Source organism: Emys orbicularis, chromosome 1 (assembly GCF_028017835.1).
Source record: "Emys orbicularis isolate rEmyOrb1 chromosome 1, rEmyOrb1.hap1, whole genome shotgun sequence".
Classification (NCBI taxonomy): Eukaryota; Metazoa; Chordata; order Testudines; family Emydidae; genus Emys; species Emys orbicularis.
This window is the reverse complement of record NC_088683.1, coordinates 142,755,453-142,780,283: the sequence shown is the minus strand read 5'-3', so window position 1 is coordinate 142,780,283 and position 24,831 is coordinate 142,755,453. Positions and strand designations below refer to the sequence as shown.

Sequence of the window (24,831 nt, the reverse complement as noted above, 5' to 3'; positions counted from 1 at the left end):
GACAAGCTAGAGAATGAGCTTGACAGCAGTATTCTGAATGGAGATAAGTGGGGCAAGATTGCATCTGTCAGGCCAGAGAGGATGTTGCCGTAACAGACACAAGACAATGGGAGACATTTGTGGATGGCCAGGAAAGACCATATCTTAGAGATGCTTTGCAGAAAGAATTGGCAAGATTTAGCCATAGACTGGATGTGAGGACTTACAGAGAGGACCAAGTTGAAAATGATGTGCAGGTTACAGGCCGGATAGCGTTGTCCACAGTGATTGAGAAAGGAGGTGTGGGTAGGACTTGGGGATAGATTAGGAGCTCTGTTTTAACCATGTTGAGCTTGAACTGAGAGCTAGAGATTCATGAGGAGATGTCAGAGAGACAGGCCTGGAGTAGAGAGGTAGATCTATGTGTCATCAGCACAAAGATGGTAGTTAAATTTGTATTCGCAGATGAGATTACCCAGAGATAAGGTATAGAGGGAGAAGAGAAGGGGACCAAGGACAGAGCTCTGTGGAACAGAAAGCTTGAGGGCAGATGAGGATACTCCAAAGGCCATGCTGAAGGAGCAATTAGAGAGAACCAGGAGAGAACAGAGTCACAGAACCCAAGGGAGGATAAGATTTTAAGGAGAGTATGGTTGATGGTGTCAGAGGTAGCTAATAGGTCAAGGGGGATGAGGATGTGGTGCTGGATCTCTGCTTTGGCTAGGAAGAAGTCATTCGGGACTTTCATGAGCACAATTTCAGTGGCATGCAAGGGCCAGAAGTCAGACTGGAGAGGGTCTAGGAGGGAACTGGAGAAGAGGAACACCAGACAGGAGCTGTAAAGAGCACATTCAATAAGCTTAGAGATGAATGGGAGTAGGGAGGTGGGGCAGCAGTTGCAGAGGCAAGTTGGTTTAAGGGGTTCATTCAGATTTAGCTTTCCCATAATAGTAATAATAAATAAATAATAATAATAATAATATAAACTATGTAGATTTAGGGATGGGAAGAAACTGCAAATATATAATATACATATACAGAGTATTAAAATACCTGAAGAGTGGTATAATAGATAGATAATGTGATCTGCAGACAGCATAATTTCCCCTCCTTCCACTCTAATCTACCATACCTTAAACTGGTGGATTCCTTTCTATGGTTCTTGCTAGAAGTTCAAGGACTAGAATAATCAACAACAGGAAAATGGAGCAAACTTGCGTTGTACTACTTCTTAAGTTAGATTCACCTGAGTGAGCAGACCTGAGGCCATCGCTACCTGTGGCGTATGGTACAGAGCTTGGATCTATTATTAAAACAGTAGTTCATTCAATGCTATTGAATGTTTTACAACCACTAAGGGGAAAAGCCTTGCTTATGTGCAATTTGCTTCTGGCCAAAAATTGCTAATAAAGAATCTAATAAAAGTTCCAGTGTTATTGGCCTCAAAGATTTTTTGTTTCATATACCCTGTTTGTTGTTGAAGAATTATTGTACCTATATATTGTACCTATATATTTTGTAGTCTCACAATCATACTGTAGAATTAAAATCAACTTTGATTTGCCAGTATCAGGAGGGTCTTTGTTGCCTTTTCAGAGCAAGGGACAACAGATCAAGAACAGACACTAGCAACCAATCTTTCAACAAAGTCAAAACTGACTGCATGAATGAAGCTAGTAAATCTATATTTAATTTGAACAGCTCACAAGTGAACCCATTGGTTCTCAAAGGTTATTGGAAGGGTCAGGTCTTTAGTCACTGGTTTTATTTAGTCTGAAGTTAATGGAGCCTCCAGTTCAATTTTACTTTGTCCACTTCAATTCCTTAAAGGGCTATTCTCAGCAGTGTCACAAACTTTTTCTGGACAGCACATTGAATTGTTTTGATCCTGCTCCCTAAACTAGTGTTTCACAATAGCTATAAAATGTTCATTTATTATTTTGAGATCTGTTGCTAAACCAACATTTTCTTGTTTTGTTGCTGCAGTCACTGATTGGGCTCCCTGCTTTCACGCCGGAGGCCCAAGCCTGCACTCGGAGTGCTTGGCAAAGCATCTTTGAACATCTGGATTCGACTCCTTGATGTGCCAATATGACTTTGATTTATTCCCCATTTCACAGTATAGCATATTTTGGCTAAAGAACGGATCTTTCTCTTTTGGTAAAATGAGATTGGTTAGTTTAAATTTGGATTTCATCAATGTATGTCTCCAAGCATTTCAGGTCAGACCCTCAGCTGGTGTAATTTGCCATATGTGGCCCTGCTCTTTTTTGGATTTTCAAGTCCATTTTTGGTGAGCAAAAATAAATAATCCCACCTCTTAAGCAAGACAGTCCTATAATAAAACTGACAGGATTTTGAGCAATTTGTTTATATGCATTGATTTCTTGTCCTCTGCTTATACACTCACCAAGGGTGAAATTCACCCCAATATATAGGGCCAGCACAAAAATCTAAGCACCATGTAAACTGTATTTTGAGCCTTCAAAACAGGACCAAAGTGGGATTTAAGTGTTGTCCACACCTGTGCTGAACTTCTGCCTGGAGGATGGGGGACAATGGTCTACTGGAAGAACATCTCATATCAATATGGGAAAAAAAGAATGGAACGTAACTTTGGAACTGTTAGGATACAGATATTCAAGCCTGTCTGCAAAGGCCTATACTTTAAGAATTTAGGTGTATTCTTATCACTTAGCTAGTTATAGAGGTATAAAAGAAAGAATCAAAATCACTGTCTGTCTGTGTAAGGGCCTTCTCTCATGGTGACAGTCTGAGGCCCTGTTTAGTCATACTGAAATAAGGCAATCTGGGGCTGTTAGGAAGGTGATCCAATCCATCACCTCCAGAGAAAGGGAAGAGCCTAGAAGATGTAAAAGGAAATTTAGTTTGATAGTTTTCTGTCTGGTAAGAACTCACTTATCAATAGACACAGCTGGAAACCCCTTATGTCTGTATAGATGTAGTTGTGAAATCCTTATATCTGTATAGATGTAGTTGTGAAATCCTCACTTCTGTATTGTTTTGTATGTTTATTTGCATGGTCTCTGTCTGGTTCTGTGATTGTTTCTGTCTGCTGTATAATTAATTTTGGTGGGTGTAAACTAATTAAGGTGGTGGGATATAATTGGTTAGCTAATCATGTTACAATATGTTAGGATTGGTTAGGTAAATTTTAGTAGAATGATTGGTTAAGGTATAGCTAAGAATATTACTATATAAATTAGGGACAAACAGGAAGTAAATTGGGATTCGAAAATAAGGAAAAAGGAACTTGGATTTAAGCTTGCTGGAAGTTCACCCCAATAAACATCGAATTGTTTGCACCTTCGGACTTCGGGTATTGCTGCTCTCTGTTCACGCGAGAAGGATCAGGGAAGTGGGAGAGTGAAGGAATAAGCTCTCTAATAAGCTCTCTAACAGGAACATGATGCAGAAGTCTAAGCCAATGCATTTTCACAGATAGTATCCCAGAAAATCAGGAATACATCTGAGACAGAAGAAAAATGAAAATCAGCAATGCACAATTGAAAGAAAGTACCAGTATTTGGGATCTCAGCTAAATGGCAATTGGATAAACGCATTATGAGGTCACTTGGTTTTAAGACTGTGGGTGTGAAATCTTATCCAGTATTAGAGAGATTAGATCTTAATAAGAACTAAGACCAATGAAATGTATACTGAAGGTCTAGTGTTACCTACATTAAAACAATAAACTAGAAGAAATCAATATTGTCTTTGCCATTGTTAGCATTAAGGATATGGATCTCTTTTGTGTAATCCCTGAGATAACCCAGTGATTAGTCCACCCATTTGCATGGAGAGACAGGTTCGGCAGGAAGTAAGCACAGCAGGGATGAAATTCCCCCCTAGGCAGAGGGTCAGCACCAGGCCTATGCACTACTTAAATCCTCAAAACACAGTTTACAAGGAATTTGGGTGTCACATAGACTTTTACTGACCCCCTGCATGGGGGGATTTCACGCAGAGAGAGCAACAAGCTATGGAATTCAGGGCAAAGATAGGGAATAGTAAGTCCATATCCCACTGTCCAGTGAAGGATAGAGGTTGTGGATATAAAATCGGAATCAGACAGTGTGTTGGCACGATCATAGAAACGTCAGGCTGGAAGGGACCTTGAGAGATCTAGGCCAGCCCCCAGCGCTGAGGCAGCACTAAGTATACCTGCTAGACCAATGCAAACTCTGGTACAGCTTAAAGGAAAGGTAAGCGGCTATTGGATTAGTTTTGGAGACGAAGTGTCCAGACTTTATTTCTTCCCAGGTCTGTATAGCTTCATTGGGTTCTCCTCCCAGTTTGGTAGAGAAGCCAGTTCCAAGGAGACTTCTTCCTTGATAGGCCAGCCCCAGGCCAGAAAGAAAGGAGCCAGATTCTTGTTCACCTGCCGAGAGAATTTCTCAGCCCACAGGTTCATCTTGGAGGGGTTGTCCTTGGGGATATTGGACATTTTCTGGTAGTCAGAGAAGAGGAGGATGAAGGGTTCCCAGCCAAAGCCCTCCTGCAGCTGAGGGGAAGGAGGAGGAGTGTTAAAAACACAATCTTGGTCCCTGAGTATAACATGAGACGCTGTGCTTGATCCCACCTCAGGCAAAGCCTCATGATGCAATCAGGAATAGTAATGACCACCTCATGAATATGGAGATAGAACCCTTCACTGATCTAAATTTAACCTTTGAGCCTCTCACTTCACAGGCATTCATTGTTCCCCAGCAGTAGACAGTCTCATTTTAAAATGTTACCTGCAGATACATTAGGCAGGGGGAAAACCTGTGAGGTGACAAACCCTCATGGTTCAGGGCATAAGACAAATTGCCTAAGGACAGGAAGAAACATCTCCATATGCACACGATTACATAATAGCCCAGAGACCCAAGCTGCAGTGCTAGCAGCAGCAACCTGGCTTCATAGCCCCAGGAACCTCCCTGCAGCCCTCTGCTGACAGCTGCTAATATGTGCAGTGGAGGGTGATTTGCACAGAGGGAAGGAGAGGACTGACAGGAGAGGAAGGTGGTACAAAGGCTGGGCAGAGAAGGGGAGGGGACGGGAGATTGTAGGTGGGGCATACTTTGGCCTGGAATGGGAATTCATGGGGTTGTTTTCAAAAATAAAAATAATTGAGGAATTAGTTCAAAGCAAAGGGGGGCTGGGCGTGGGCTGGGGATTAGGGTTAATGAGCAAGGTTACGTTAAATTAGAGGTGACACTGGGGATCATACAGAAAGTGTGTCATATCCTCTTCTCTTTGGCCCGTTTGGGGTCTATTTAGATTGTAAGGTCTTTGGGGCCCAGACGGGTCTTATCATATATATGTAAGGCAACTCCAGGGTACTATACAAATAATACTAAATGATGGGAGAGGGGGTTTACACCGGCCTCTGCAGCATCTGGTGAAGCCACTGTCAGAGACAGGACACTCAACTGGTTGGCCCTCAGCTCTGATCAGTACGGCATTTCCTATGTTTCCAGATGGGGAATGCTATGCATAGGCCCTGGCTCCTTCACCTCAGCAGAGAGGCAAGGAGACCCTCAGGGGCTCCGCTGACTGATGGCAGGAACAACACTGGCTTGTTTTCACTGCCCAGCTGGGGAGGGCCTGTCAGCACTGCTCCGCCTGAGTATAACCAATGGCCACTCAAGGGATGGTGGGGGAGAGGGGGAAAGCAGTTGTACTACAGCTCCCCCACTCTTATCTACAGTACTTACCTGGCCCCCACTACCCTAGTAACTGAGCACCTCAATGGTAGGGTTACCATACGTCCGGATTTCCCCGGACATGTCCGGCTTTTTGGTGCTCAAATCCCCGTCCGGGGGGAATTTCCAAAGTTTGCCGATGACACTAAACTAGGAGGCGTGGTAGATACACTAGAGGGTAGGGATCGGATACAGAGGGACCTAGACAAATTAGAGGATTGGGCCAAAAGAAACCTGATGAGGTTCAACAAGGACAAGTGCAGAGTCCTGCACTTAGGACGGAAGAATCCCATGCACAGCTACAGACTAGGGACCGAATGGCTAGGTAGCAGTTCTGCAGAAAAGGACCTAGGGGTCACAGTGGACGAGAAGCTGGATATGAGTCAACAGTGTGCTCTTGTTGCCAAGAAGGCTAACGGCATTTTGGGCTGTATAAGTAGGGGCATTGCCAGCAGATCGAGGGACGTGATCGTTCCCCTTTATTCGACATTGGTGAGGCCTCATCTGGAGTACTGTGTCCAGTTTTGGGCCCCACACTACAAGAAGGATGTGGAAAAATTGGAAAGAGTCCAGCGGAGGGCAACAAAAATGATTAGGGGGCTGGAGCGCATGACTTATGAGGAGAGGCTGAGGGAACTGGGATTGTTTAGTCTCCAGAAGAGAAGAATGAGGGGGGATTTGATAGCAGCCTTCAACTACCTGAAGGGGGGTTCCAAAGAGGATGGAACTCGGCTGTTCTCAATGGTGGCAGATGACAGAACAAGGAGCAATGGTCTCAAGCAGTGGGGGAGGTCTAGGTTGGATATTAGGAAACACTATTTCACTAGGAGGGTGGTGAAGCACTGGAATGCGTTACCTAGGGAGGTGGTGGAGTCTCCTTCCTTGGAGGTTTTTAAGGCCCGGCTTGACAAAGCCCTGGCTGGGATGATTTAGTTGGGAATTGGTCCTGCTTTGAGCAGGGGGTTGGACTAGATGACCTCCTGAGGTCTCTTCCAATTCTAATATTCTATGATTCTATGATTCTATGAAATAGGGAGGCATAAGCCAGGGTCTGCCCAGCACGATCCACCGGGTCTGCAGCGCAGCCCAGCTGCCCCAGCTACAATGCTCAGGCGGGGAACGGGGGGGCTCAGGCTTCCCTCGCGGGCGGGGACCCCCCGGCCACTGGGGGACCCTTCCTGTGGCCCCGTTGCCCCGCGCAGCTTGGAACCCGGCGCCGCGGGAGCTGTTTCCGGCGGGGACAGGCCGGGGAACGAGCTCGGCGGCAGGAAGGAAGCTGCGTCCGGGGCTGCAGGGACCGGCGCTGCCGTCCGAGCGTCTGAAGCCCCCAGCAGGCAGAGGCTGCCGGGTGAGTGGGGGAGCAGGGCAGGTGGGGGCATAGAGGCTGCAGGGGCAGGGGGGTGCAGGGGCTGCAGGGCGAGTGGAGAGCAGGGGTCACAGAGGCTGCAGGGGCGAGGGGGTGCAGGGGCAGGGCAGGCGGGGGGCGCAGAGGCTGCAGGGGCAGGGGGGTGCAGGGGCTGCAGGGCGAGTGGGGAGCACAGGTCACAGAGGCTGCAGGGGCAGGGGGGTGCAGGGGCTGCAGGGCAAGTCGGGAGCAGGGGTCACAGAGGCTGCAGGGGCGGGAGGGTGCAGGGGCTGCAGGGCGAGTGGGGAGCAGGGGTCACAGAGGCTGCAGGGGCCGGGGGGTGCAGGGGCAGGGCAGGTGGGGGGCGCAGAGGCTGCAGGGTGCAGGGGCTGCAGGGTGAGTGGGGAGCAGGGGTCACAGAGGCTGCAGGGGCGGAGGGGCTGCAGGGCGAGTGGGGAGCAGGGAAGCACTTAGCAACCCCCAACCAAGATCAGAGCGGGAGGGAGGAGGGGGAATGCAGGGTGCTCAGAGGAGGGGGCAGAGTTGGGGCAGGGGCTTTGGGGAAGGGGCGGGGTTGGGGCGGGGCTGGGGGTGGGGAAGGGGCGGAGTTGGGGCAGGGCCAGGCCCCCGTGGAGTGTCCTCTTTTTTCAGTGTTGAAATATGGTAACCCTACTCAATGGTTATGTCTGTATTCTCCTCACTGCACCCCTGTGAGGGAGGGCAGCGTTGTTATCCCTGTTTCACGGATGGCATACAGAAACTAGGGCCCAGATCCTCAAAGGTATTTAGGCGGTAACCGCCTATTGAGTTTAACGTGCAAAGAACCAGAGCAACAGCTCCTGTTTTCCTACCCAGGAGGGAGATGGGCTTTGCCACCAAGGCAAAGGAGCCGATGCTGTCTGCCAAAGTCCTGCAGCAGAGAGAGGGCCTGGAAAAACACTATGGCAGACTGAGCCATCCATGTGGCTGCTGGGTGCTTTATAGACCTACGACAAGTCCAGCTCCTAAGCAGATGTTTGTGTGGGCTGCAGACTCCAGCCTGAGGATGTTTATCTGCCAAAGAGATCACTGAGCACAATGAAAACACTCCAATCTCCAACCCCACCTCTCCCATAGTTACCTGCAAGTACGTCTCCAGCGCAGTCCACATGCTCCAGTCCTTCAGCTGAGCCCCTTTCTCCAGATAACCTGTGACCCTCTGCTTCCGACACGGTGGCTGGAGAGCCTGGTGGGCCCTGTCCCTGGGGATCCCCAGCACCTTCTCATGCACATAGACAGACCACAGGTTGCAGGTGGCCTCAGTAGTGTGAGGGGGGAATTCCCAGCCTGCCCGCTGCTGGTTGTGTCCCAGCTCGTGGATGGGGCCCCACAGGCCAGTGGCTCGCATGTGTTCCACATTCACCATCTCCTTCACCGAATCCAGGTGGCCCATGATGGGGTAGCCAGCGTGCATCCAGCCTGGAGGAAAGACATGGGGAGTGCTAACACCAAATGCTCAGACATGCTTATGGTGCATTTGATCACTATGGATGCTGTTTTATTAAAATATGACTAAGCAAGTCCCGCCCATTTCCATAGGGCCTTTCATCTAGCTGAGGAATAAGGCCCTCAGTGCCATAATTATCTGAGCACCTCACCATCGCTAATGTTTTTATCCGTACCACACCCCTGTGAGGCAGGGCTGGGCAGTGATACCCATTGTACAGATGGGAACCAAGGCACAGAGGGGCTAAGGGCATGTCTGTACTGCAATCACGGCATGCCGCTGCAGCTCGTGTAGGTGCCCCCGAGATAGCTGTGATCTACCTAGCACAGGTACTGGCGCTGTGAGGCTGCACCACCCTGGGCTTCAGTGTGGGCTGCACGAGCCAGCCCTTGGCCCTGGATTATTACTCACACAGGTAACCCACGCTAATGTCTGTGCTGCTGCAGCTACACTGCTCCAGTACCTGAGCTAGGTAGATGAACGATAGCTTGGGTATGTCTGCATGAGCTGCAATCACACCCTGTGGATGCAGTCTCAGTGACTTGCCTAAAGTCACACAGGAAGGCTGTGGCAGAGCAGGGAGACCCAGGTTCAGCTCCCAAGTGCCCTGGGAAATGCATCTTCCTGAAGGGTCCCAAAGCACTTCACAAACCACATACACTATCTATGTCTGCATTTCAGGAATCACTTTGCCTTTCACGCGATGTCACCTCTTGGGAGGAGCGCAGGAGCTGTTCAACAGCCCCCAGCAACATTTTGCAAGAGCTCAAGACCAGAAAAAGAGGCAAAACATTAGTCCATTAGAAACACCTGAGGAATTTTAAGTCCACGGAATGTGATCACTGTAACTGGCAGCTGCCCAAGGTAACACAAGTTAAAACTAAGGTTTACAACAAAATATTTCCATGTGACTTAACCAGGCATCAGGAGTTCGGCATTTGAGCACAAACCTTGTGCTGACTCTCTGCACAGTGAGGAATTTCACCCAAAGTGCTGCTCTGAAAAGTGATACAGTAAAAACAGCCTCCTGAGGCGCCATATTTCAAATCTAAGTGACTCTAGATCAGATGTGCTCTGTTTACAAGTAAAAATGTGCTCTGTTTTTTTCCCAGATGCCAATATTGGAACACATCCTGGACTCAGAGTCAAGCTGGGTTTTTTCCCTCTTTTCAATCATCACCAGCAATAAAGGTTCTACAGTTTAAATTCTTCCCTCGGTGACACCGCTGAACCTTATTTTCAGTAGGTTTGCACAGGTGTAATTACAAGGCCCTATCACTGAAATTTAATCAACAATTCTGTTGCTGAGACAGATGGAGGAACAGAATCCAGATTGCTCTCTCCAAGCCGTACTGTAATAAAAGCTATGTAGTTGAGCATTCATGTCAGCAGCTCTGAGTCTGACCATGCCCAGGGAGCAGAACTGCCAAGTAAGAAGGGTTCGTTTTTACACAGTCACTTGTCAGAGTAGAGCTGCACTTTCATGCATCTGTGTAGTTTACAGAACTCTGCCTCAGCAGATCCAGGTTAAAGAACTACAGACCCAAGTATCAACCCTGCAGTGCATCAGAGAAAATGAAGACTTTCTGGATAGGAGTCAGCGTTTGGTACTGCAGGCACAGCATGCTGAAGAATCAGAGAGGGCAGTGCAGAACGGGGAAGAAAATTGGCAGCATGTGACCTCCAGAAGAAAAGAGGGGAGAACTCATGTACCCCCAATGCAGATATAGGTAAGAAACCGTTTTCAGGCTCTCTGCACAGGTACTATTACGGAGAATGGTTTGGAAGAGTTGTCTGAGGAAAGGGATCAGAAGGAGACCCCATCGACTGGAAGGCATGGGATGCATTGTCCTAGGGATGGGGGTTCCACAACCACTACTCCCAAGAGGAGGAGACAGGTGGTGGTGGTCAGGGACCCCCTCCTAAGGGGGACGGAGTCATCCATCTGCCATCCAGACCAGGAAACTCAAGAAGTGTGCTGCTTGCCTGGAGCTAGAACTCAGGATGGATGAAAGCTTATGCTCCAATGCGTCTTTTAGTCTATAAGGTGCCACAGGACTCTTTGTCGCTTTTTACAGATCCAGACTAACATGGCTACCCCTCTGATACAGGAGAGATGGTTGTATTTTAAAGAAGCCTTATTGAGGGCACAGGAACAAACCATCCCGAAGTGCAGAAAGAATGGCAAATATGGCAGGCGACCAGCTTGGCTTAACAGAGAAATCTTCGGTGAGCTTAAACTCAAAAAGGAAGCTTACAAGAAGTGGAAACTTGGACAGATGACTAGGGAGGAGTATAAAAATATTGCTCGAGCATGCAGGGGTATAATCAGGAAGGCCAAAACACAACTGGAGTTGCAGATAGCAAGGGATGTGAAGGGTAACAAGAAGGGTTTCTACAGGTATGTTAGCAACAAGAAGAAGGTCAGGGAAAGTGTGGGCCCCTTACTGAATGGGGGAGGCAACCTAGTGACAGATGATGTGGAAAAAGCTGAAGTACTCAATGCTTTTTTTGCCTCGGTCTTCACAGACAAGGTCAGCTCCCAGACTGCTGCACTGGGCAGCACAGTATGGGGAGGAGGTGAGCAGCCCTCAGTGGTGAACGAACAGGTTAAGGACTATTTAGAAAAACTGGACATGCACAAGTCCATGACTGAATGCATCCAAGGGTGCTGAGAGAGTTGGCTGATGTGATTGCAAAGCCATTGGCCATTACCTATGAAAATTTGTGGCGATCGGGGGGAGATCCCAGACGATTGGAAAAAGGCAAATATAGAGCCCATCTTTAAAAAAGGGAAGAAGGAGAATCCGGGGATCTACAGACTGGTCAGCCTCACCTCAGTCCCTGGAAAAATCATGGAGCCAGGTCCTCAAGGAATCCAATTTGAAGCACTTGGAGGAGAGAAAGATGATCAGGAATAGTCAACATGGATTCAACAAGGGTAAGTCATGCCTGACCAACCGAATTGCCTTCTATAATGAGATAACTGGCTCTGTGGATATAGGGAAAGCAGTGGACATATTATTCCTTGACTTTAGCAAAGCTTTTGATACAGTCTTCCAGAGTATTTTTGCCAGCATGTTAACGAAGTATGGATTCGATGAATGGACTATAAGGAGGATAGAAAGTTGGCTAGATAGTTGGGCTCAACGGATAGTGATCAACAGCTCAATGTCTAGTTGGCAGCCAGTATCAAGCGGGGTACCCCAGAGGTCGGTCCTGGGGCCAATTTTATTCAACATCTTAATTAATTATCTGTATGATGGGATGGATTGCACCCTCAGCAAGTTCACAGATGACACCAAACTGGGGGGAGAGGTAGATACGCTGGAAGGTAGGGATAGGGTCCAGAGTGACCTAAACAAATTGGAGGATTGGGCTAAAAGAAATCTGATGAGGTTCAACAAGGACAAGTGCAGAGTCCTGCACTTAGGACAGAAGAATCCCATGCACTGCTACAGGCTGGGGACCAACTGGCTAAGCGGCGGTTCTGCAGAAAAGGACCTGGGGAGTACAGTGGACGAGAAACTGGATATGAGTCAACAGTGTGCCCTTGTTGCCAAGAAGGCTAATGACATATTGGGCTATATTAGAAGGATCATTGCCAGCAGATCGAGGGAAGTGATTACTCCCCTCTATTTGACACTGGTGAGGCCACACCTGGAGTATTGCGTCCAGTTTTGGGGCCCCCACTACAGAAAGGATGTGGACAAATTGGAGAGAGTCCAGCAGAGGGGGCTGGGGCACATGACTTACGAGGAGAGGCTGAGGGAACTGGGCTTATTTAGTCTGCAGAAGGGAAGAGTGAGGGGGGATTTGATAGCAGCCTTCAACTACCTGAAGAGGGGTTCCAAAGAGGATGGAGTTAGGCTGTTCTCAGTGGTGGCAGATGACAGAACAAGGAGCAATGGTCTCAAGTTGCAGCGGGGGAGGCCTAGGTTGGATATTAGGAAAAACTATTTCACTAGGAGGGTGGTGAAGCACTGGAATGAGTTATCTTGATTTTAACAAATAGGGAGGAACTCGTTGAGAATTTGAAAGTAGAAGGCAGCTTGGGTGAAAGTGATCATGAAATCATAGAGTTTGCAATTCTAAGGAAGGGTAGAAGGGAGAACAGCAAAATAGAGACAATGGATTTCAGGAAGGCAGATTTTGGTAAGCTCAGAGAGCTGATAGGTAAGGTCCCATGGGAATCAAGACTGAGGGGAAAAACAACTGAGGAGAGTTGGCAGTTTTTCAAAGGGACACTATTAAGGGCCCAAAAGCAAGCTATTCCGCCGGTTAGGAAAGATAGAAAATGTGGCAAAAGACCACCTTGGCTTAACCACGAGATCTTGCATGATCTAAAAAATAAAAAGGAGTCATATAAAAAATGGAAACTAGGACAGATTACAAAGGATGAATATAGGCAAACAACACAGGAATGCAGGGGCAAGATTAGAAAGGCAAAGGCACAAAATGAGCTCAAACTAGCTACAGGAATAAAGGGAAACAAGAAGACTTTTTATCAATACATTAGAAGCAAGAGGAAGACCAAAGACAGGGTAGGCCCACTGCTTAGTGAAGAGGGAGAAACAGTAACAGGAAACTTGGAAATGGCAGAGATGCTTAATGACTTCTTTGTTTCGGTCTTCTCCGAGAAGTCTGAAGGAATGCCTAACATAGTGAATGCTAATGGGAAGGGGGTAGGTTTAGCAGATAAAATAAAAAAAGAACAAGTTAAAAATCACTTAGAAAAGTTAGATGCCTGCAAGTCACCAGGGCCTGATGAAATGCACCCTAGAATACTCAAGGAGCTAATAGAGGAGGTATCTGAGCCTCTAGCTATTATCTTTGGAAAATCATGGGAGACGGGAGAGATTCCAGAAGACTGGAAAAGGGCAAATATAGTGCCCATCTATAAAAAGGGAAATAAAAATGACCCAGGAAACTACAGACCAGTTAGTTTAACTTCTGTGCCAGGGAAGATAATGGAGCAAGTAATTAAGGAAATCATCTGCAACCACTTGGAAGGTGGTAAGGTGATAGGGAACAGCCAGCATGGATTTGTAAAGAACAAATTGTGTCAAACCAATCTGATAGCTTTCTTTGATAGGATAACGAGTCTTGTGGATAAGGGAGAAGCTGTGGATGTGGTATACCTAGACTTTAGTAAAGCATTTGATACGGTCTCGCATGATATTCTTATCGATAAACTAGGCAAATACAATTTAGATGGGGCTACTATAAGGTGGGTGCATAACTGGCTGGATAACCGTACTCAGAGAGTTGTTATTAATGGTTCCCAATCCTGCTGGAAAGGCATAACGAGTGGGGTTCCGCAGGGGTCTGTTTTGGGACCGGCCCTGTTCAATGTCTTCATTAACGACTTAGATATTGGCATAGAAAGTACGCTTATTAAGTTTGCGGATGATACCAAACTGGAGGGATTGCAACTGCTTTGGAGGACAGGGTCATAATTCAAAATGATCTGGACAAATTGGAGAAATGGTCTGAGTTAAACAGGATGAAGTTTAACAAAGACAAATGCAAAGTGCTCCACTTAGGAAGAAAAAATCAGTTTCACACATACAGAATGGGAAGAGACTGTCTAGGAAGGAGTACGGCAGAAAGGGATCTAGGGGTTATAGTGGACCACAAGCTAAATATGAGTCAACAGTGTGATGCTGTTGCAAAAAAAGCAAACATGATTCTGGGATGTATTAACAGGTGTGTTGTGAGCAAGACACGAGAAATCATTCTTCCGCTCTACTCTGCTCTGGTTAGGCCTCAGCTGGAGTATTGTGTCCAGTTCTGGGCACCGCATTTCAAGAAAGATGTGGAGAAATTGGAAAGGGTCCAGAGAAGAGCAACAAGAATGATTAAAGGTCTTGAGAACATGACCTATGAAGGAAGGCTGAAAGAATTGGGTTTGTTTAGTTTGGAAAAGAGAAGACTGAGAGGGGACATGATAGCAGTTTTCAGGTATCTAAAAGGGTGTCATAAGGAGGAGGGAGAAAACTTGTTCACCTTAGCCTCTAAGGATACAACAAGAAGCAATGGGCTTAAACTGCAGCAAGGGAGGTCTAGGTTGGACATTAGGAAAAAGTTCCTAACTGTCAGGGTGGTTAAACACTGGAATAAATTGCCTAGGGAGGTTGTGGAATCTCCATCTCTGGAGATATTTAAGAGTAGGTTAGATAAATGTCTATCAGGAATGGTCTAGACAGTATTTGGTCCTGCCATGCGGGCAGGGGACTGGACTCGATGACCTCTCGAGGTCCCTTCCAGTCCTAGAATCTATGAATCTAGGGAGGTGGTGGAATCTCCATCCTTAGAGGTTTAAGTCCCGCCTTGACAAAGCCCTGGCTGGGATAATTTAGTTGGGGTTGGTCCTGCTTTGAGCAGGGGGTTGGACTAGATGACCTCCTGAGTTCCCTTCCACCTCTGAGATTCTATGATTCTATGGACACCCTTAAGGACACAAAGAAGCACCATGAGGGACTAGAAACATTCAGCTCTATGCAGGTCACATGTTTATTTGACTCATTGCATTTGTCTGAAGTTTCAGTTTAACAAAAAAGCCTTGAATGAATTAAAGTTGCTGCCTAAAGCCACTTCTTTTGGAAACCCTGCTAGGACCATGCTGCCATACACCCACCAGCTGAGATCTGGACGTCTGTTACAATCCTCTCTGGCCTTGGGAACTTCACTGGTGCTGCTGCCAACTCAGCTATAGCCAGCATGATCTGGTCCCAGAGGGTCAGAAGAGGCTCTGGGTTCTCTATATGGCGGATGGTGTCAGCAGGCACAGTCAGAATAATGTTCTCAGTAGCTAGTTCGGCCCAGGGAGCAGGGTAGTGCCGGATGCTGGCCAGCCACTGGCATTTACAGGTCTCTCCTGTAGCAACATGGAAAACACATTAAATGTACCCCAGTCTCTCAGTTACACTCCCTGAGTGTTGGCTGCAAATGTGTGACTTCATCATGAATTCCTCTCAGGAATAATAGTACTTGGCATTTATAGAGCACTTCACATTTTTTAAATGCTGGATGGGCATTAATAAGTTAATCCTCACAGCTTTCCTAGGAACTATCACTGTCCCCCCGGTAGTGATAGTCAGATTAAGTGACTTGCCCATGGCCACACAGTAAGGCTGTGGCAGAGCCAAGAACAGTACTCAAATCTCCAACTTCGCAGCTCATTGCCTTAAGCACTAGATCCTTCCTCATTTCACTGCTGAGCCTCCTGTCTAGTAATTATCTCCTATCTTTACATGAGTCCCCCCTCTATACATCCAAACAGTCATGCTATTTAAGCATGTTATGGGCAAATCAAGTCCACAGCTTGTGAAAAGTGGGTCCCAAATCCACGTCATTCCTCCCCCCCAAAAAAACAAAGTAAAACCAAATCAATATGGGGTGATTCACAGGGGACACCTGAGTCGCTGTCCACATTTCTCTAAGTGACTTCTCTTCCAGCGAGTGAGATTGGCAGGCGTCAAATAGCAATGCACTGGTTTTGTTTGGACTGATGGAGGAAAAAGAAATTTCGTAAACCAATAAAGAGAAGACTGATGGGAAATGCAGCATACACATCAAAGGGGCGGTTGTGGATTTCTATTGTAGTGACAGGACATGGCCACACAGGGGCAGCACAGGGAAAGGGGGAGGAATGAGGAAAGGGGTGGTGGAAATCTTTCAAGAGGGCAATAAAAAGTTGACAGTTTTCAGCAAAAAAGAAAGAAAATAACAATCCCAGTTTGTCATTTTTCTGGGAATTCCTATTTTAACCATTTGGACTCTGGTTATATTTAATGCCACACATTTTGGCTTGGGTGCCCATGCGTGGCACTTTGAGAGGGGCTCAGGGGAAAGGCCCCAAGGGATGAACACCTACCCAGTCTGAAGTAGGGAACCTTGACTGCCCCTTCCACAGTGATGGGCACTTTGCCCAGCTGGCTTCCCCCTGGCACGAGGATGTAAATGAGGCCGCCCCAGAGGCAGGAGACTGACTGCTTCTGGCAGCTGACCTGGCACTTGCGTATCACCATGGGGGCCCGTTTCAGCTCCTTTGCAGCGGTGAGGTCATCAGAGTGACACCCGATCTGCACCTGGGGAACAGAAGGGCAGGAAGAGCAGGGTCAGGCACTCCAGGCTCCAGATTGCAGCCCCACTCCCTCTGCCTCAGGGCCTGTCTGAAGTAGAGCCCACAAAGCTGCAGGGCACTGATTGCCATCCAGCCCTGTGGTGACCAAACGCAATTGCTGTCTGACTGCTGTATGTGAAGCAAGAGATCATAAAGCTCAGTGCAGCTCGTAAGAGGGAAGCTGTGCCCCTCACAAAGCCATCTACAGCCCTAGCACTAAGGCTCAGGTCCTCAAAGGTATTTAGGTGGCTTGACTGATTTCATTGGGAGTTCAGCACCTTTGAGGACCTGGGCTGGAATGCCTCCCTCATTAGAAGACTCAACACAGGAGCCATGGATTGGCAGGGCCACAGTGACTGAATTCCCCCGTACCCTTAGAGGTGTCCCTTGAGAGCAAAGAGGAAGCAAACTGTAGAAAGTACAATGTGTGGGTGAGATGCTGACTCGGCTGTTGCCTCAGGCATCCCTGGTTAGAGAAAAATTCAGTCTCCAGGGCTCATTGCACCAACATCAGCGTCATGTAAGGTAACACACGGATGTCTGCAATTTACTGCAGCAGGACCTTGTTCAGTAATGTCAGCAGCTGCCTGATCCCCTTCCCACCTTCCCTTGCTTCCCTGCACAGCTACAATGAAGCAGATATAGTGTGGAGAGCACAGCACCTCAGGGAGCAGCGAGAGCTGTGAAATAATCCAACCAACAAAGCAAAATGGGGAGGCATAAAACAGTTAAGAGAGGGCAGAAGAAATTGTGAGGAATTTTTAAAAATGTAAAGGCATGAAACAGCCACAAGATGGCAGGAGAGCATAAGGAATGAGAAAGGAGCAGGCCTAGGCATAATACAGACTGATTCTTGAGAACCGTTGCAACTCATCTCGCTGATATGGGTACCTCACAAATGTATCAGTGTATAAAGGCCAGCTGGGTTAATAGAAATCACCTGCAGACCAGCACTGGTCGCCATGCAAGGAAACGTTATCACTGCCGTGTTCCCATCAGGTAGGTAAAGTCCTGTACTCATCCATGCTGTCCCACCTGTAGGGAATCACAGAAGAGAGGTCTGAATACAGAGCACTTAGGCTCAGGTCTTCAAAGGCATGCGGGCACCTAATTCCCAGTGAAAATAATGGGAGTTAGGCACCTAAATACCTCGAGGACCTAGGCCTTACTCAGCACTCCTGGCCCCTGCCCATTTCCATGCTTAAAGTAATGCAGTTTTTTTGAGTTGCCAGAGTGAGAAGAAAGAATCTGATTTTTTTCTTGCTCAGAACTCTCAGAATTGGCCTGTGTGTTACCAGACCTGTTGACAACGTGCTGCTTGGCTGAAAGCATGAGAAATTTTAGCATAAGGGGCTTTTTTCCCCTAGCCCTAACTAACACATGAGTACCCTGACATTTCACTATAGTTGGACTTGTTTCTAGACAGCCACCCTAGGGAGTTGCAAACATCAGCTGCCCAGCAGAGACTGTAAAGCTGTGATAAGCAGCTGAGTTCAGAGCTCTTTATACTGCCCAAGCAGAAACCCTCCCTTAACTTGGAGTTAAGGTTGATCAAGTATATTTCAGCACAATTACTAAGGGCCAGATTGCCTCCTCCATTGAAGGTCATTGGACTACTTATGCGAGTAAGTATGCAACAGTGTGAATAAAGACTCCACATCCAGCCCGAAAAAAAGGTCTATGCAATCACCAACTAAGCCACCATTCACACCCACAGCAAGCACAACTCACACCCCTTACATCATACACTCAGACTGCAACTCCACAATACTGTCACTTCTAACATGGAATCACTCCCAGCGCACACATGCAGTGCCCCACAATCACACGCAAACGTACAAGCTTGACACCAACCCGTCTGATTGGTGGAAATAGCCAGTGTGTTATTGGCACATGGGGAAGTATGAGTTTTGGTGTTAAAGTGAAATCTTAGCAGGGGGGGGTGTGTGTGTGAGAGAGAGAGAGAGAGAGAGACACACACACGTGTTTTCCATGTGATTCTACATGGGGAAGGTGGAAAGACTGCTCCTCTCACCTGTATTTGTGCCATCGATTTCCAGGGTGATAGGAGAGCTGGACGGGAGCATGCAGACCCCATCGGTGGGTTTCTGCACCAGGACAGCACAGTCCGTCATGGTCTGGGACAGCTGTGTGGCCAGGCACAGCAGAGCTGCCTCCTTGGAGTTGCTCTTGATTGGGTTCGTCTTGCTGACCTGCGGGATCCCACCTCTGCGCAGCACTTTGAGCAGGATGCGGTGGAGTGAGGAGTACGCAGGGCAGTCTTCAGCTGGGATCTTCAGGAAGGCAGAACAGTCCTGCCCTAGTCTATGCAGCCAGTCTGCCAGGGGAGCTCTGAGTGCCTCCTCCTTGTCCACATGCCTCTGGAAGAGGGAGAGTGCCTGACGGAAGTGGTAGTGACGGGGAAGCTCCCCCGGTAGCAGTGCTGCGTATTTATCTGCCTTGAGGGTCATGCCCAGGATGCTGATCCCAAAGCGGTTGAGGATTTTGTTGCCAGGGTATCCGGCAACGGCAGCTTGGCCTTGATTTTGGGAAGCCCAGTACCAGGCCTGCCCCCCAATCAGCAGCCCTCCCCCCTCCGCCACAAAGGCCTGGATCTTCTCTGTCTCTTGGTCGCTGTGAGAAGGGCAGCAGTAGACGCTCATGTCGCCCGTCAGCGCTGATACCCGGTACTTCCGGCCCTCCTGGGACAGCAGGGAACACAGCCCCTTCAGGGGGGCAGCAACCCCAACCAGCCCCTGCCTCCCAGCGTCCAACCAGTGTACAGCATTGAGCAGGAACCCTGCCAGCTTTCGGGCACACAGCTGGCCCTCATGAGAAGCCACCACCACCCGGCCCCGGCCATAGCGCGCTGCAGCAAGGAAGCAGCGGTGGGAGCTGTCCAGGCCGAGGGGGAAGGCCAGCACCCCATGCACCAGCAGTGGGGAGGGCACCCCGCCGGTCACTATATCCAGTTCCGACACACCATTGAGGAGAAGCTCTACATCCTGGCTGAGATTAGCCCCGTGCCTGCAAAATCAAGAGGCATCCCTGTTTAGGCCCAATCCCAACATCCTTTATACAATCACAGACTCATGAGGGATGCTAGGGGCACACAACAGGCCATCCCTAGCCCATCTCCTCCCCTGCCCACACTCTTTGGTGCTGCCCCTCACAATTTTATAGTGAGTCTGGTGCTAGGTGGAGTTTTTCTGAACTGCAGTCTCAGCCTTCGTTTTTAAAGAGTCCATTTGTAGCCTCAGAGTTGAGCTTGAAAACGTGTCCCAGGTGTGATCTAGAGGCTCCGAACCCAGGAGACCAAAGAAAAAGAACCCAACCTTCACTGTGTGTTTTGGGTTGTTTTAGCTCTCCTGATTTCTAAGCCAATCTCCACTGGCCTGACTCATGATTTTTGAACTCCTGGGGTTGGCAAAACTATGAGGCCTAGCATGCCTAAGCCACCTCAGAAATGCATCCTCTAGTCAAGCCTGAAAGATTTGCCAGTGCCTTTTCCTTAACTATCCCACTGCTACTGCTCAGAAGAGAGGACTGCCTCTGTCCACACATACACATCAGCGACTCAAGCTGAAACAAGTCTCTGATCTCTGTAAAGCATAGCCACCCTTTTCCTAGCCATTAACCTCTGCTTCCCAGTGCTCCTATTTCTCTTCACTCATACTTATCATTTTATCCTGTGCTGCCCCTGCATGGCTCTTGCAGTTAAAGCCGTGTCGAGTGCTGTGGTTTTATTTCCCCCTGACTTTGCTGTATAATTTTACCAAACGTAATTTTCCCTTTGTCACTTGTGATGAATCTGCTGCTATCTGGAACCTCTGAATTTTCCACCCAAACAAAAAAACCAACCGCTTGATAGAGTGTGAGAGTAAATAACACCTGTGTGTCCACAGGGCAGGAATTAAAAACTCTGGCCTCCTCATTTGATTTCTTCTCCCAGCTTCTTTGCCACACATGACACCAATCCCTTAAAGCTCAGTTTTATTTGCTACAGGTGAAATTTACAACTATGCTGGCGGCCAGAACACGGTGAATGCACCATTTAAGCCCCACTTAAACTCTCAAAATAGGGTGAATTCCACCCTAAGTAAAAATTCCCAAAGCACGATAATCTCCATACAACTTTCCTGAGAGGAAAGCCTCCCACACACCTTGTTGCCAATGCCCTGCAGGTGAGAACATGACAATCAATCAGCAACTTGTAATAAGTAACTTAATGACATTAATTTGTAGTTGTGTCCTGAGCACCTTTCCACATCCTACGGCAAAGATTCTCTTTACCTTTGTAATAAAACAAACCCAGCAGCTAGAGAGCAACAAAACCAGTCATCCAGCTGGAAGAGAGAAATGGAGTTTCATAACACAGTGCTAGGGAAGGGGAAGGGACTGGGGAGACAAAAATCTGTGGGGAAAATTTTCTTACAACAGCTGTGGCTTTAACTACAATGAAATGAAGTGGCCATGTTGTAAAAGCAAAGCAACATTTGTGGTCATTAAAGACCCCACTGCACTTTATGGAAGTCAGAAGCCCAGATTCTGAACTGTGCCAGGCACAGCTTGGGAGTGGGGGCAGGACGAAGATGGCTGGGCACAGGCCAGCTGGGAGCTTGTCTGGTTTCTTGTGTAAACCCAAAGCTTTACACCTATTGTTCTTGGCCTGAGGCACAGTCTGCCTGCCAGGCTCCACCCACAAGATGGCTGCATTTCAGTCATAAAGGCTCCGTCCAACTCTTGCCGGAGCCAATAGGAGACTTCCCACTGACTTCAGCGGGAGATGATTGGGACTCCGAAAGCATGGTGCATTATCCAAGTAACATAAGGAATACTCTGTGTCTGTTTTCTAAAGCACATTCATTAATTGGAATTTTTAAAATATAGAATCATAGAAATGAAGGGCTGGAAGGGACCTCCAGGGGTCATCTAGAGGCAGGACCATCTAGACCAGTGATACTTAAACATCAGTGGTTCAGGAGCCAAATTAGTGATCAACATTACCCAAAACAGCCACAGTAGCATGAATTCATTATATCATTTACTTTAGGGCTATTCATATGTTAACAGTACGATGGGGAAATATTTGTATATAAATATTATTCTCACAGCAAAGAAGTTAATAACTTCATGCAAGTTTATAACTTAGTTGGTTAATAACAGCATAAAAGCATCCTGATTGGTTAATAACTTAGACTAGTTAATAATTAAATCAGTGTTGTAATATCATGTGCTGCAAAGAACCTCAGGAGACACATTAAAGAGCCACATGCGGCTTGCCAGCCCCAGTCTGAGTATCGCTGACTAGACCATCCCTGACAGGTGTTTGTCCAACCTGTTCTTAAAAACCTCCAGTGATGGGGATTCCACAACCTCCCTTGGAAGTCTGTTCCAGTGCTTAACTATCCTTAGAATTGGAAAGTTTTTTCCTAACATTTAACTGAAATCCCCTCACTGCAGATTAAATCCATTAATTCTTGCAACTACGTTTTAAATAGTACAGTATTTCAATGAACTTGCTGGCTTGGTACTCAGTAGCTTCCCCTCACCTTGGCTGAGCAGCAGGGAAAGAGGCTAACCAGTGAAGGATGCTGGGTTACTCAGTTCAGTACTCAGCCAGTAGAGAGCTCCATAATCCGTAGGGGACTGAAGAAAGGAAGAAATGTCCTGAGGGCTGAGAGGGCCTGGCTCAGGTGGGATCCAGGGGACAAGCTGGCCCTGAGAGCTGGGCAGGGAAACAGCTAGTTGCCTGTTGTTGGCAAGGGAGCTGTGGCAGCAGCAGGGGCATCCCGAAGCTGAGGGATGCATTGTGTTCCTCCTCAAACAGCTTAGAGCATGATGAATGCCTCAGGCATGTTCCCATTTTATAGGGACAATCACGATATTTGGGACTTTTTCTTATATAGGCACCTATTACCCCCACCCCAGTCCCATTTTTCATACTTGCTATCTGGACACCCTACGGGTCACACTCCCTGTTCTGTCTGAGGTGCCTGCAACGTCACACAATCCTAGAGTACACAGCTGAGAAAAGAGAAAGGGCCAAGAATGGCTATTACTGCTCTCCTCATCCTGTGTGCAATAGACTCCCTGGAGCCTACTAGACAGTCAGTGCTCAGTGCCCACAGACATGACCCCCTCCCCCTCATGGCCCTGCGGATATTTTCTCTTGGGAGGGAAGCAGTCCTTTTGGATTCCATAGCTTAACCCAGTGCCAAATGACTAGCCAGGACACCTCGCTCTTTTTCATTTAGGGTTTGATTAACTAAAGGATCCCCCACCCTTCCCTGCTCGGATAATGATTTGCACCTTCACCACCACCCCGGATATCTGAAAATGGGGTGTTTCCCCCCTTTCTCTGGCATTTATGTAAAACTCTCACTTTATTGGGGCAAAGCCAATAATGGGAAAGGTGATAAGTGTTACTCACGGGACAATCAAGGGGATCTTTGGGATCTTTCCCGAGACTTTGAAGATCCCTGGCCCCACTGTATTGCCGGTGAAGTACACGCCAGCCACGCTGGTCACTCGGTTCCCAGGGAATTCAAACAGCACCTTCTCCGCACCGTGTTGACTAGCCCAGTACCAGGCCTGACCACCGATGAGCAGGCCCCCACCTCCCTTTACAAAGTGGACCAGCTCCTCTGCCTGAGCGTCGTCATAGGCATCTGTACAGTACACCCCTAGAGAGGCACTGAGCCCCACGCCAGGCTGCACTTTAGTGCTGGACCTTAGAAGCAGCTGAGAGAGAGGATCCAGGCTCCTATGGATTCCAACCTGCACCTCTGGGGAGGGTCTGAGCCAGTCCACCGCGTTCCTAAGGAACTGGGAAAAGTTGGGATTCTTCAGGATTTCCTCGTGAGAAACGACCACCATCCGTCCCTTCCCATAGTGAGAAACAGCGATCAGTACCTGCTTCTCAGGGCTTACCAACACCGGGAATGCAGCGTCTCCTGTGAGCAACAGCTCACAAGGAACAAAATTTCCAGTAAAATCCCACTGCCCAACACCATCCACCAGCAGCTCATAGGTGGCAGCAGGCTTCATCTTCAGTTTCCTTTTATCTGACAGGAAGGAAAAAGATTATTAGGGTGCAGCTCGAATCTGAAAAGTGACTGTCAATGACCATGTTAATTGTCCCACGAGGAGCCCACAGCAAATGGGCTTTGTTTACAAAAGAGGGTGCCAGCCCTGCACACACTGGGGGCTGTCTTACAGCAGAAAATTAGATCAAGCCTGCTATGTTGCTCAGGGGTATGAAAAATCCACATCCCTGACTGGCATAGTGAAGCCAACCTAAGGCCCCATGTAGACAGCACTAGGTTGGGAAGAATTCTTCTGTGAACCTAGCTACCGCCTCTCAGGGAGGTGGATTAGCTACAGCGACAGGAGAACCCCTCCCATCGGCATAGGTGATATCTATGCTGAAGTGCTACAACAGAGCAGCTGTGCCGCCGTAGTGTTTCAAGTGTAGACAAGCCCAGGGTATGTGTACACAGCATTTTGGAGCCCACAGCAGCACACCTCCCAGCCCAGGTTGACAGACTGGCTTTTGGCGAGAAACCAGCGATAGCGTACACACTGCAGGGTCACTTTTTTCGAAAAAAAACCGCCTAGTTTTGGCGACAAAAAACTTCCACCCCTGTGACAGACTTTTGTCTTTTCCCCTCCCTTTATTGTCGACAAACAGCCAGTGCAGACACCACAAGGTTTTTTTTCATTTTTTATTGACCTCCAGAAAGTATCCCACAATTCCCCTGCTGCCGCTCTGGTCAGCGGTTTGAACTCCGCTGCCCTGCGGCCAACCCGCCCCTCCCCCTTGCAAGCCCCGGGACTTTTAAATCTCATTTCCTGTTTGCTGGCTTCCCAGAGGAGCTTTCCAGGTGGCTCCCCAGGTGAGCATGGCTGGCTATCGCATCAAACGGGCTCCCGCTTGGACCACCACTGAACTGTTGGATCTGATCCATATATGGGGAGAGGCAGGGCTGGTGCAAGGATATTTTGCGCCCTAGGCAAAATTTCCAACGTGCACCCCCCCCCTTCCTTCCCCCCGGAGCATTGCTTATTATAAACTTTCAAAAATGAATACTGCATAATGTGGCATTGTTCATTAGAATTAATACAAGGGGGTCAGAGGAGATGATCACAACGGTCCCTTCTGGCCCGGGGGAACCTATGA

General features: G+C 48.0%; 1 protein-coding gene across 1 annotated transcript; it reads right to left on the bottom strand.

Annotated features, from left to right (window-relative positions):
- Window positions 1–4,249: 4,249 nt before the first annotated feature.
- Window positions 4,250–23,699, bottom strand: LOC135893174 (TRPM8 channel-associated factor 2-like). The gene is made up of 7 exons (XM_065420974.1): window positions 23,083–23,699; window positions 18,685–19,676; window positions 17,590–17,684; window positions 16,401–16,614; window positions 15,162–15,401; window positions 8,156–8,493; window positions 4,250–4,504 (listed from the first exon to the last, which is right to left on the bottom strand). Exons 1-7 carry the CDS (start codon window positions 23,697–23,699, stop codon window positions 4,250–4,252), a joined length of 2,751 nt encoding a protein of 916 aa, XP_065277046.1.
- Window positions 23,700–24,831: the final 1,132 nt, after the last annotated feature.

What these genes read in the sequence shown, in the direction of transcription:
- LOC135893174 (XM_065420974.1), bottom strand. Translation starts at nt 23,699, where the DNA reads ATGAAGCCTGCTGCCACCTATGAGCTGCTGGTGGATGGTGTTGGGCAG. An exon ending in AAGATCCCCTTGATTGTCCC is followed by an intron (nt 19,677 to 23,082) that starts GTGAGTAACACT and finishes TTGATTTTGCAG; the next exon opens with GCACGGGGCTAATCTCAGCC. An exon ending in AATCGATGGCACAAATACAG is followed by an intron (nt 17,685 to 18,684) that starts GTGAGAGGAGCA and finishes GATTCCCTACAG; the next exon opens with GTGGGACAGCATGGATGAGT.